General features: G+C 36.6%; 1 protein-coding gene across 2 annotated transcripts in view; it reads right to left on the bottom strand.

The window, feature by feature from the left end:
* LOC134616811 (guanine nucleotide exchange factor VAV3-like) overlaps nucleotides 1-13,504 on the bottom strand; it is a 51,662-nt gene extending 38,158 nt beyond the window's left edge. For both annotated transcript variants that reach the window (XM_063461824.1, XM_063461825.1), the window contains exons 1-5: nucleotides 12,851-13,504; nucleotides 9,481-9,597; nucleotides 1,618-1,676; nucleotides 955-1,020; nucleotides 310-427 (exon numbers count right to left, since the gene is read on the bottom strand). In XM_063461824.1, the coding sequence (XP_063317894.1) occupies nucleotides 310-427; nucleotides 955-1,020; nucleotides 1,618-1,676; nucleotides 9,481-9,597; nucleotides 12,851-13,054 (564 nt within the window). In that variant the 5' untranslated portion in view covers nucleotides 13,055-13,504. The remainder of the gene's footprint in view (nucleotides 1-309; nucleotides 428-954; nucleotides 1,021-1,617; nucleotides 1,677-9,480; nucleotides 9,598-12,850) is intronic.
* Between the last annotated feature and the right edge of the window lie 377 nt (nucleotides 13,505-13,881).

The raw sequence follows: 13,881 nt of genomic DNA, 5'->3' as shown, positions 1-13,881 counted from the left end.
GCGCAAGACTACTATAACATATATGTCTCTTAACTCAGTATATATTAGTATATGACTGGAACATTTTTTTACACTGTGGAAGTGTAAGTTATTTAAATTATGAGTCTCGCTCAGTAAAGATGTTGTAATGCTGAGTTTTAGAGGATTATCCTGCACCGGGTAAGAAGCTGCACTAAACTTTTAGCAATTAGGATTTTGTGGATTTTGTTTCCAACAACGCCCACCAACTATTCGACATGTGAGTTAAAGGTATTCAGTGTTTTGTGTGGTGTTTGAGAGGTGTGTGTGAGCGCTGACTAATTGTGGTACCAGTGGGGGAAGCTGCTCCGTTCTCATGAGGTCTTCATAGATCTCGCCACCAGCATAATCGTCTTCTAGGCCGTAGACCGCTGCATACAAGTCGTCTTCGTCCTCAGGAACATTCTCACTATGACATACACAAAAAAATAAACACCACTGAAATCTGCTGATTATCAGTTAATTTTTGCATTCACAAGAGATGCAAGAAGTAACCTTTGTTACACCGGTTGAGTAACTCAGCATTAAATAACAATCACTGCGTTTAACATTCAGGAATTATGTATTTCCAAAAGGAATGATTCACAGAAATGAAAATTCTGGAGATTATTAAAAGCCTTATTTGCCACGAGCATAATGCAAAAATTGCTCTATACACCTGTGATTACTCTTCTCTGTCGATCAATCACATTGTCAGCAGCACCCATCCAGATCCCTGATGTGGGTGTGCAAGCACTCAGCAAAAACATGTAGAATTACTCATTCATTTCCTCTGACAGTAACATCGAAACGGAGCCAAGCCAGTTAACAAAACATGTGGGTGTCCAGACCCCAGGAGAGCATGGATGATGAGCAGAGCTGGTTCTGCTACTGAGTGAAATAATCACGTTCTATCAACACTAGTAATGGGCCCACAGAGAGAAGCTTCATACATACTCAATCATGTCTTCCAGATTGTTGTAAATGTCCTCATTTTGTAGGCTCTCGTCCGTTGGAAATGGCCTGGAAGTGACAGTAAAGTAGTATAAGCTTCAAAAGCACTGCTGAGTAACTTAGGACAAGAAAATAACTTTTGATAAATCAGCATGTATTTAGATATCAAGAGCAGTCTAATGGGTTTTTGTATAATAGAAAAAGATGGAAACTTATAAAACCAAGCGTACTTTGTTCAAAAGAGGAAGACTTGCAATTTTTTAAAATGTATTTTACACTAAAAAATGATTAATGATCACTTGTTAGAACTGCTGAACTGATCGTTGAGATCAACAGTATCTATTCTTAATGACTTTGCAGCATGTGCTTGACTTCTGTTTTTGACATATTGATATTGTATACTTACTCAACAATTATATCTTGTCTTTTAATTTAATATCACTGCTGTTTGCACAGTAAAGTATAAATAGAAACATTTTTAATCATTAACTAAAACAGCTGTTAAAGCTGGAAATTAGACATAGCTATAAATGTGCCTGCAGTGTGGGTAAGGTGAGAAGGAGGAGGAGATAAGATATAAGTGAAAGGGAAGTTCACATGGTTAGATGACCTTTTTTTCCTAGAAATAACACTTAGAAGCAATTTACTGAAAACTTGATGACTTACTTGAATCCTGCTTGCTGAGCAACTGTCGTGTGAGAAAGCTTGGACAGAGTGTCCATAACCTGGAGAAACAAAATGTGAAATTAACTTTGTTGGTTTGGTATAGAGAGACAGAAAGAGAGGACCGACTGAAGAGAGAGAGAGATACATGTTTAATAATGCAAATATATGACACTTATTGTGATTCCCAGTTTCAGAATTAAATCGAATTCACTGAGTTAAGCTTTCAATTGAAGCTTTAATTATCATATGAAAGTCAGATTTAAAGCTCTGATAGATTTCCTGCTTAATAACAATGCCAGCTTGCAGGGTTAACAAGCCAAATCGAAACAAATATGGGTGCTTCACATCATTCAAAACCAATTAATTACTTTTATCCAAATGTTCCAGCGCTGAAACAAGATGTATCAGGCTCTAATCGCAAACAACACTGTGTACTTCAACCAAGACAGAGGAGCTGTCACAAAAACATACAATTAAATAACTAGCCTTCTTTTACTAAATTATGTATGGATGTGTTCCCATAGCAACATAAAGGGGCAAAACGTAGCTTTTAAGAAAACACTGAGCCCATGCATGAAGGAGCATTTTTGATGAGTTTTGCACTTGCAATTAATAAGCATACAAATCTATCCCATCCCTAAAATCTATCTTTTGACATGAACGCAGCAAAGACCACAAATAAAAAGAAAGAGGCCACATGGAATTGCACAACAGATCATGTTATGAACATGTGAACAAACCTCACTTGCCGACAAGTAAAAGTTTACACTAAAATTTTAGTGGCCACCTGTTGAAGCCCAGTTGTCACCAGAAAGCCATAAAAATCATGTAGCAACCACCAGTAAATAGCTGTAAGCCAAACACACTGACCACTTTTAATGATGTAATGGTGTGAAGCACGCCACAGCCTATCTGTCCATCGCTTTATGTGTTTCTTGAATGCGACAGTGAGTTGTCTACACTCAAATAGCCTACAGTTACCAGCTCTCAATGCAATAGGGAATCTTTGGCAACTGTGGTGGAACAGAAAATTCACATTATGGATGTACAGCTGACAAATGTGCAGCAACTCTGTGATGCTATCACGTCAAGGCTTTCCAAAATTTATGACGAATGTTGAACATGTCATCAAGAATTAAGGCAGTTCCTAAGATAAAGTGAGACCCCACCACATACTAGCAAGGCAGTCGTTAACGTATACATGACAGTTACAACAGCTTCCTTCACCAAAATAAAAGTTAGCTTCATTCAATTAGATTTTTTTATTTCAATTCACACAATTATGTCAGGAAACTTCATAAAAGGTCCCTGTTAGTCAATATTAAGAAAGAAAACCCAGAGTGAAAAAGCACTTGGTGAGAACAGGTGGAAAAAGCTGCCTTGTGATAGGAATCAGTAAAATTATCAACCATTAGCCTCTTCTGTATGGCTGAAAGCAGAACAAACCCACAAAAGTTAAGAAACAGGTCCCTACTAGTTAAACACCACACGATAGTAGCAAAATATGTCAGCGCATGACACATGACAGATACACACGACACAGACGCAACTGTTCCGAGCCGTCAGATTCACTGTTTCTTTGATTTTTATTTCTTTTTCAATTCCATCTTCTGTGGTTGTTAAATTACATATCAACTTATCTCACATCATAAAGTGAGAATTTTTTATAACAGTTTACTCTCTAATAGCAGTCTCTGTGTACAGAAGCATTGCGCAAACTACTAGTTACTTATTCTTTACCTATATTTTAAAATTTTGTGCTTACCACTATAACTGTATTTATTTATTTACTTTATGTGTTTTAATATGTATTGTAAATAAAATTCAAATGATGAATGCGAAGGGGGAAAGGCCGACAGTGACAGGGAGATGAATTCTCTGGAAGGAACGTTAAACTCACACCATGTGTCACACTTTGTAATGTTCCATAAAATAGTCAAATGTGTGTCAAATTAGTACAAACATTGTTACACTGACACCTCAAGCAGTGCGTATCTGTAAGGGTGTATGCAGAATTGCATTAAATCACTTTTGAGTTATATGTTAACTGCAGAAATACATGATCACCCTGCACATGACAACGAAATAAATACAGATAATTCACGGCTGTTCATCCTTAACATAAAAATGTAAACTCCTAATTATATTAATGCATGTGCAACATTGTTATCAGAAAAGTATTTGTCATATTTACTCAGAAAAAGGATTGGAAACATCACTTAAAAATCACTTAAAACTGTGCAATTATATATTTTTAAGAGGACTTGTAAAAATCAGTTCATGGTCACAGATCATTATTTCTTTCCACTGCGGTAATTGATCATTATGAGATGAATAATTTCTTAAACTTGCTGTAGTTAGTGTCAATATATAGTCTTGCCAAAGCTTACAGTGCTGTCAGAAGTCTCTACAGGTGAAACAGTGCAATGTAATGTAATGCAATGTCCCAATTACGACAGAAAAGCAAAATAAATACCAGTTAACTCATTCACATCATAGTTTCTCTCTATGATAAATTATCCAGTGACAACGCTGCAAAGTTCGCAAAGTTACATTTTTGGATTTGCAGCTAAGATAGTTATTTGGGTTAGATATAACACCCTTTGAATCTTGAGTTTATCTCCCCTTCCTGTGTGAATAAGTCCTGTGGCTTTGGCTAAACCCAGGTGTGCTTATGACTTGAAAAGAGGCCTGTTTGTAAAGTGTACCCGGCTTTAAAAGTGCAACATTGTGATGTTTGCAGCACTGGAAATGTTTGTTTGTTTGTTTGTTTGTTTCCCCTGCATCACTGTTTGCACTTAAAAAAATTAGATGCCATAGTGCAGCATAACGTTCCACAATGCAAACAATTATATTGATCTCTGTGAAATTTCTGCGAAAACCTAAGACCACTGATGTAAATGTAACCCTGCTCCTGCACACTTTGTCCACATCATAGCTGGTTTAATTCTAGTGATAGTGATAGCTACTGAATACAAGATTGAAAATCTAAAGAAACATATTAAAGCCAAACTGTTTTTAGACAGATTCAGTGTAACTTGCACAAGAAAGGAGAAAGATCTCTTGTGAATACATGAAATGAACAATTTAACACTGGTTTAAAACACATTCATTTAGTGAAGTGTAAATCCTTCTAGGCTGTCTTTTTTAAAAAACAAGTTGTTCTCACACCTGACATGTCTGAAAGCCATTTGGCTGAAGCTACATGTGAGTTGAGAAGCAAAGCCACAAGCTAAGCTGAAGACCAACCGCCTTGGTTAGTGTGGCCTATTTACGATGTCTATCGTAAATCCCCGGAGCACTGTGAAAAAGACAGAGAGCTGTAACATCGGATAAGAAATCAAATGTTCATGTTTACCACTCTGCAGGTGCAATGCAGTCACTTATCTGTGAAACTTGTTCTAATTTTAGTACAAATAAATTCATCACACATTTTGCACTGTGTTGCTTTTGAGTCCCCAAAACTAAATAGACGGTCCATCAAACTTCTGTAAATGCTCTCTTGTTTATGAAACAAAGTGAAAAGATTGAAACTTCATAAAGGAGAAGCAACCTAGCAGTGGGGTGATTATTTGCCTCCTTACACTGGGTTTCAGTCCATTTCAGGATCCATTTAAAAACTGTATTTCTTGTTTTTAAGACTTTTGATGGATTAGCACCACCTTCTATTATAGATCTTTTGAAAATCCACATACCAGAGATCTATGAGCCAATTGCTCTTGATATCTTCCTAGATCCAGGCTTGAAAGCAGAAGTAAGAGAGCCTTTTCAGCAGGGCCCTCTAATCTTTGGAACAACCTGTTTTCACATAAGATCTGCCCAGTTTAAAACTCTTAAATCATTTAAAAACTATTTTACATATATATATATATATATATATATATATATATATATATATATATATATATATATATATATATATATATATATATATATATATCGAGAGAGAGAGAGAGAGGGAATAAACTTTGACTTTACTTGACTAGTGCAGCTGACAATGATCATTTTTCATTATTATTAACACAGAAATAACGGCACTAAATATAAAGGTGAAACTTTACATGGTGTGATGATCCTAATGGACCATACAGTGATAATCGCTACATGACAGATTTTCAGCTTGGTTAAAGGAATAGATTGACATTTCAGGAAATACATATATTTGCAATAATCAAGGTTGGGCAAGAAGATTAATACCACTGTCTAGTTTGAATGCTAAATATTAGCTTGACCCAGGAATAGGAACAGGTAGTGTGACAGTGTTTCTTTATCCAAAGGAAAAATGTGTTAAAAGACATGTTAATTTCATTGTTTTGGCAATATACATATGAAATTCATATTTCTTTTGTTTTGTGAAATTCTGTGCTGAGACAGACACCGAAGTTTAAAATGATAATTTTCCTGGCAGCAGACGGAGATTCTGATATTTTATTCTACTTCTTTCTTATATTTTTCAAGTTATTTGTTCAATATTTAACGGCAGAGAAACAAATACATTTTTTTTGGATATTTGCAGATTATTCTGTGCAGAATTAACGTGTTACTTAATGAATTAATTACTAATGGTCACTTTAATGGTCAATTTGTAAATATATTCTGTTTTTTAAATAATAATCAAGCTGTTCACGTCTATCACGCTGCACAAAATATACATTTTTTCTATTAGCTTCCCAAAACAAAATTAAAGTCCATCAACTTTCAGAGAATGCTCTGATATTTATTTAGCCACCCCAAGGATGATTCTACGAAGATACAGCCAGAAAGAGAATGTAGTGTCGTTAACACAAATTATAACAGGAACGCATTATTGTTGAGAGTTTTTTGAGGCTTTTGGTAATTGTCAGACTTTATGGGTTATGCAAATGTAACGTTTCAGAAGGGGCTACTTCACACTCTTTGTTTAGTTTTTACCTACCTTAATGTCAGCTTTGCTGAGTTAAGCGTCAAAGCACACATTTAAAACGGTATTTTCGCATTCTTCAGTGTGTGATGGTACCAACTGATCACACAGTGATAATCTGTGCATGAAGGTTGCTTTTGGCAAGTTAAGGTAAGAAGACCGACACTGCTCTTATTTCTAAACGCTAAATATTAGCTTAGCACAGAACAGTGAAGCAGACCGCTTGATGTAACGTCCACCTACCTACACTTAATTAATTATGTGATTATATTTATTTAGGAAAATTAATAAATGTATTATTTATTTTTTATTAAATTATGGGCAGATATGGACATTTAAGTTTAAAACAACAATTCCCCTGACAACAATTCCAGATATCCATATGCTATCAGCGTATTTCTTTCATAACAAAAACCTGAATGGTTTAAATAGTTTTGTGTTTTTCAAATTTTTATCACACAATTTTCAAAAAATTTGCAATTGCAAAATTGATGTTTTGCAACAGATAAACACTGAAAACTGATATCACTGATCCTGTTTGCCGATATGCCGATACCACTCAACAACACTGACACTGGCCAGAAATGACTGTTACTCTTTAATTTCATTTCTACAAAGATTTGAATGTAAAATATATCTGTCAAAAAGCTAAAATAATAATGTATAGAATGTATAATAATGTATAGATACAGCAGTTCTGGGGTAGGCAGGTAGGGAATACACCAGGCATAAATATGTAACATGATAATTATTTATAGTGGTAGGGAATTTTACTGACTCCTTTCTTTAGCTTAAGCCAAACTAACAGGTTGCTAATAATATGATTATATTTTATGTGCTGACATGTGTTATCAATTTTCTTATCTTATTCTCAGGAAGAAAGCGTGAAGTTATTTCCCAAAAAGAAAAATACTCTTTTCCTATCACATGAACTTCGTACAAAAATAATGTTGTTTGGTGAAAATATTAATAGTAGTTTATACTGAAGGAAGACATAAACACACTTCTTGCCCCTCTGCTTTATCTCTCTAGCCTTCAGCCTTCTACGTGCAGTCAGTTTGGTTCCCTGCAGTAAAGCCTGTAGTAACTCAGCTGAGGAATGTAGGTTACAGAGCTCTCATTAGATATTCAGTGGACTAATACTCAGTCCACAGGCAGAGCTGGCACAACTCGACCCCAAGTGGATTACACTGGTTGAGATTTGAGATGTTCCTTTTTTGGATTTTTCTGTAAAATAAAGAAGAGATTGAGCATTTCTTCTTTAGACATACAGCCCTTCATGGAGCCAATCCAACCCAATTGCTTAACCTACAGTCACCCGTATTTCTAACTACCGATAAAAAAAAGCAATGATCCGGTGCAATCTTTATCCTCCAGAGGCTTGTTTGTTTGATGGACAACCCTTGAACATGGCTGAGATTATGCAGCCCGGCTTGGATGTAGTGTACATATTTGCAAGCCCTACCTCCCCTGTGGGATTATCAGCAGCCAGATTAACTGGAAGCTTCTTTAGAGCACAACACACTGAACTGAAAGAAAAGAGAGCCTGTATGAGAAACTACACACAAAGCTTGGTATGCACTCTCATAGTTCACTTATGACCACTTTCATTCTACAGAGGGAAGTGAATTCAGTATTGCAATCATATACAGTATGCCTAAGTGATGATGTATATAAGATATATGGTATTACTTTACCATACTAAACTCATGAGATACCGTATACGTTATTTAGACACGATAAGCATTCAGGCAAGACAACTAAATGTAAAAAACATTTAAAAAGAGACAAACAAGCCTATTTAAGCTGCAATAGACTGGCGAACTGGCCCAGGTCTGCCCTGCCTCTTGTCCCATGTCATGTCAAATAGGCTCCGGCCTTTCTGGAACGGTGAAATGGATAATGAGTTAAGAAAACGCATGGATGGATAGCCCAATCTTATGTATTTCAGAGGTAAAAAATCTGAGATAAAATACATTCAGCATAAATTAATACATATGCTCCAATAGCTATACCTTTAAAAAAAACAAATTATAATTTTCTTCAAGCCTCTAAGTGCTTAGACAACTCATAATGCCCCCAGGTAAAATGGTGTACTTAAATAAGGAAATGTGGGAATAAGACTCCTCAGAGTAAGTATGCTTTCCGTGGCGAAGTTAAATTAGGCTCCTGTGCTTTAAGCGACAGTCCGCTGAGTGGCTGCACAGAGCGCACTACAAACCCACTGACCTGGTAACGCTGTGTACACACACTGAAAACAGGTCCCACAATAACACAGCAATAAAAGGAAGTCAGCCAATCCCTTCAAAAAGCTCCATGAAAATGTAAGACCAGGCAATGGGTAGGCAAACAGCGAACGCTTTCAGACTCACACGCAGAGAAGAAGCACATGTACACTATGCTTCCATCAGTGGAAAAGAAATCATACCTCAGACTTGTATTTTAAAGAGTTGGCAGGATTTAAAGATCAATTAGGACAGAAAAACAGAGCAGGTGTGGCATCATTTACACCAAAATGTTATCATCTGTTCAAGCAGTTTTGTTAAACACTGGAAAAATTATTTTGTTAATTAATTGTTCTTTGACTCTTTCTTTAAAAAAAAGAGATCCGTTACAGAAATGATTTTCTTTTTTTAGATATATAACGTGTGAGGAGTTTGGACAAAATGTATTATAACACTTACTCTGAGCTATTATTTACGTCTAATATCTGAGCAATGGAGAAAAACTGGTTAACTGGGACAGACAATCAGCACAGTTATTATCACCAGTTCAAATGTAATAGTGCCGTAACATGTAATGTATTCACTCAAACTAATTTAACTTGTGACTACCTTGTACAGACTTCTATAAATGTTTCTAATAACTGTATGAAACGAGAGAAGAATGTTATGATACATGAAGTCACTGGACTGTTTCATAGTGCAATGTTAGAAAATCAGAATGACAGAAATGGGTGCTACCTTTCCAAAGTCTCGGACATCAAAGAGATCAAAGGCTTCAAATAAGTCACTCTTCTTCATCCCAAACACATCACAGCAAGAAGCCAGAAATGTCCGAATGTTTTTCAAGCACAGGAACTGCAAAGGGCAGAAACAGACTGTTATATTACATAAAAAGTGGTATGTAGATAGATTTAATTTTACATTGTTTACATTTTTTGCAACTAGTTTTTGTTTAAAGACATATGTACAAACATAAAAAGTTGTTTTTAAGGCTATCTCAACCCGAACTCAATACAAATTACAGGTTTCAAGAGGGTTTTTATCTCCACAAGATTTTTAACACTCATCATATCGAAAAACTAACACCAAAGTACAATAATCTGAATTTTTTTTAAATAAACAATTTTACTTGGAATTATTTTGAAGAAACGGATCTTATGTTCTGAAACTGCTGATAGCACTGTTTGTGGTTTTTCCTAGAATAACAGTCGTGCTGTTTCTGAAAATACCTGTCGCTGTTGAATTAGTTACGTGGGATCTCTTTTAATCTAGAGCTAGCAGACAAAAATTAAGTCAAATAAAAACTAAACTACCAACATGAGTAGATACCACAGTAACATTAAAAGTGTACTTTCCGTTGTTTGGAAAATAAAAACAAACTCTTTAACCTCCTTTGTAATGTAAATCAAGTTTAATTTACAGCATAATTTAAAGCACCAAGAATTTAAAGTCCCTTTTCTAAACATAAAAGTAAACTACAGCCCCTACAAACTGAAAATGAAAAATGAAAGTTTTAGACTGTGAAATGAAACCGCCAACTATATCCTCTGTTGGTGTCACTTCCTATTAGGATCTTTGTCTTAGTGGTAAGACGGCAGCCAACAGAAACATTGGACATAAAGTTCTGGTTTAGAGTTTAAGATATTGGTCTTTGTCTAGTTTGAGCCACTTCAGTTAAAAAGAAAACGTATACAGCACTGTTAGATCGCCTGTTAGAACTGTCTCGGTTCATTTTTCCTGTCAAACACATTGCTGAGAAATGGCTGATTTAGAAACTGAATATGTAATAATTTAAGCAGTAAGTAAGAAAATTCTTGAGAACAGATAGGCTTCTTTTTATCACATCAGCTCATCATGGAGACGCCTGTAATCACTCCGCCGCCCCCAGGGGCCCTGTTTGTCTACGGAGGAAGTGCAAGAACATGATGGCTTTGCACCACCAACAGCCTCATACTTTTGAACACAGTCACAGCCCTGGTGCACATTCTTGTATTCACATTTAGAGTAACACCCAGAATCTCTGGCTCCACGATAATAAAAAGACTTTTTTAAACACCTTTTAAATTTATTATTTTTCATTTTTCATTTTCAGTTAATAGTGGTCTGTTTGTGATTTGTTTAGCTAAGTTTACTTCCTGTTATATTTAAAGTAGACTACTTTAAAAAGCTTTTACTTTGTATAACTTTGGAAGCAAATAAGAGGGGCAGTGGGTATTTGCGTATCCAACGCGTATTTGTTCATATTTGTTCATGACTGGTGATGGTTATGTGAATTGTTATTTGAATTTGTTCCAAAACTCAGCATACAACACGGGTCTTGGGTAACTTTTCATCAGTGTACACTTTAGTCGTGTTCACCAGTGCCCTTGTTTCTTTTTTTCGAAGATAGCCCATCAGCAGATGACAATGAAAGAGCCATTTAAAATATGGAGCCCACTGACACACATGCCTTTTGCAACCATCGCCAAGTGGCCTATAGCTACAGGCTATGTCTATCCATTGTTTGGCCTGTTATTCCCTGGGTTTGCTTTAACTCTCTTTTAAAAATATTAAAGAAAAGCACATAGGCACTGGTGGAGCAGATAGTGCAAAGCATAGTACATGTGCACAGTACAGTTTGTGAGACAGAGCCCAATCACTAATGCTGATCTATCACTACAAAAAACATATCATCATGATGATCATATCATGGTGACAGCTCATTTCAACCAAACTGTATATAATTTGCTTTCAGTGCCTAACTATTTGATGTCAGCTAACAAATTATAAAATGCATTTATGTTCTTTTGTGTGTGTGTGTGTGTGTGTGTGTGTGTGTGTGTGTGTGTGTGTGTGTGTGTGTGTGTGTGTATGCATCACGTCACTGTCTTTTTATGGTGTATTATTAACGGTTCCTTTGACTTTAATCGTTCATTACTCTTTCAACTAGATGCAGAAAGATCTAATCACCTGCCTGAGTATGCTGCTGAACAGGAAGTGCTGCTGTTACAGTAACGTAGGAGCACAGAAAAAGTATAAATATATTGGTAACCACGGCAGGCTTTAATTATGTTTGTAGGCACACCTGCAAATACATATATTACACCAAGGAAGATGCTTTTAATTTAAAACATTAAATTGTTATGTTTTGTTTTGTTTTATTTAACTGGCCAAGACAGTAATGCAAGAGATTTAAATAAAAAATAGCTTAAAATTGGCTTATTACACATGTCATATGCCATCAAACCAAACGGCAAGCCGCTGCACAAAATGTAGTTTCCCAACTAATGGGTGGATCAAAGGCAGGATTTTATCAGATGTCTCCAGAGCCTTCAGCTCCTGAAGGGTTACTGCATGAGCAAGGAGAAGTCTATTTGGACGATTTCTTAGTGTTTCACAAACCAGAGACGTTTCACACAAACTTTCTCTCCTATCCAGAAAAAAACAAAGATCAAGACACCAGAACAGGACACAGAAAGTGAAACATCATTTTCACAATAAAAGAAAAGGGTGAAGATATCTGTCAGAGGCCACTCCACGGCTTTAGTGACACTTATCTGTTGGACCCAAAGCCAAATAAGACAGGACACAAATAAAACGGTGTGTGACAGATGGAAATCATCTAAAGCTCGCCTTAAGCTGCAAATCCTTAGATTTTACGGTTTTATTTTGAAAATATGGAATAACTTAAAGGGAAAATCTCACCTAAGTCTGCATTAAACCTTTAAGAAAACTGGAACAGGCTTCTGTATCCTAATTACTGTAGCTCCTTGCAGGCAGAACTACAAAATATAAAGCGCCCTAATATAGCTTCCACCATTTCTCTTCCATGTATTTAGGAACCTTATTTAGAATTGCTACAGCTCGATCTTCTTAATAAGGAGCTGCAAATATGTCTTTGTTCACTTTCACACATTTTTGATTAGGCGTCCTCTTCCACCAGCGGAACTACTTTGCTTCTTTACCAGTGGTTATTGGGCAAATAAACTTAACCCCGACTTTCCTGGACACCACTATAGGTTTAGCTTATGGCATGCTAGTGAACGCATGAATTTGGTTTCACAATATTTTTTGCAGTTCTTCGAATTACAAGTAATTCGTAAAGTAGCGCATAAAATGATGGATGTACCTGTGACATTTGTGGCCTGAGATTGATCTCCTTTAGGTTGATAGTGTGGGGTCTTAGGTTGTTGAGCAGCTGGCACAGCAGCACCCCGTCCCGCAGGGTTTGCGCCAGGTCGAACACCTGCGCCGTGTCCGCAGTTACCCGGTGGTTCGCAGGCAGCACGTTGCAGCTTATCAGCCACATCGCACATTGCCTCCAATACTCCATGTTGGCGAAGAGCGGAATAAACCGCAGGCCAATGCCAAATTTAAAAACTTTGTCCGCTTATGAAGTCTGTGCACGGCATGGGGAAGAAGCTGCGTCCTGAGCCATCCACATGTCTCTTCAAACTCCAGCATCGCCTCTGGAGGACAGACGAGCCGCTACAACTTATGAAAGCTGCACAGATGGGGGTGGCTGTTCTGAAACCCCCTGTGTATGAGTGAACTTCCTCTTCCTTATTTTGTAATCTTTCCGTTCCTAAGCCTCTTATTTTGCTTGTTTGTTTGTTTGTTTGTTTTCTTAGATATGTCCCCTTATTTATGAAACGAGTCATGTGCAGAATTTAACGAAAAAAGCTGTGGAAAATCAGGTCTTTGTAATGCGTCTGTGCTTTTAACACATGGACAATTGTTTAATCATACGTCTGAGGCTGTGCAGAAATGTTCTCATGTTCACCACATCTCTGTGAAAGAACATTGACTTCACCTTTTTTTTTTTTTACTTTAATTTCTCTTCTAAAGTTGCAGGCAACGGATAAAAAATATTCATATTTACTCATAGAGTTGCTGGTTTCTTTGTATTTGAGGCACTGTCAGTGATCATTCGCATGTTTCAATTAGAGCAAGGGGCATATCACTTCAAACAGGTTTAGTTCTTCTGCCACCATAAACACCACTTGAAAAGTCAGACGACCGCAGTCAGTGCCCTATACCGGCCAGACTGCTGTGCACTGATATAGGGAACAATATAAAAAGGCGTGGCTTCCATTATGCATCAAAAGTATTGGTAGGAAATTTGTCAGAACTCAATAAGCATGCGTGCAGTTATCAAGG

The sequence above is a fragment of the Pelmatolapia mariae genome, linkage group LG18 (genome assembly GCF_036321145.2).
Source record: "Pelmatolapia mariae isolate MD_Pm_ZW linkage group LG18, Pm_UMD_F_2, whole genome shotgun sequence".
Taxonomy (NCBI): Eukaryota; Metazoa; Chordata; class Actinopteri; order Cichliformes; family Cichlidae; genus Pelmatolapia; species Pelmatolapia mariae.
This window is presented reverse-complemented; position numbering and strand designations above follow the sequence as displayed.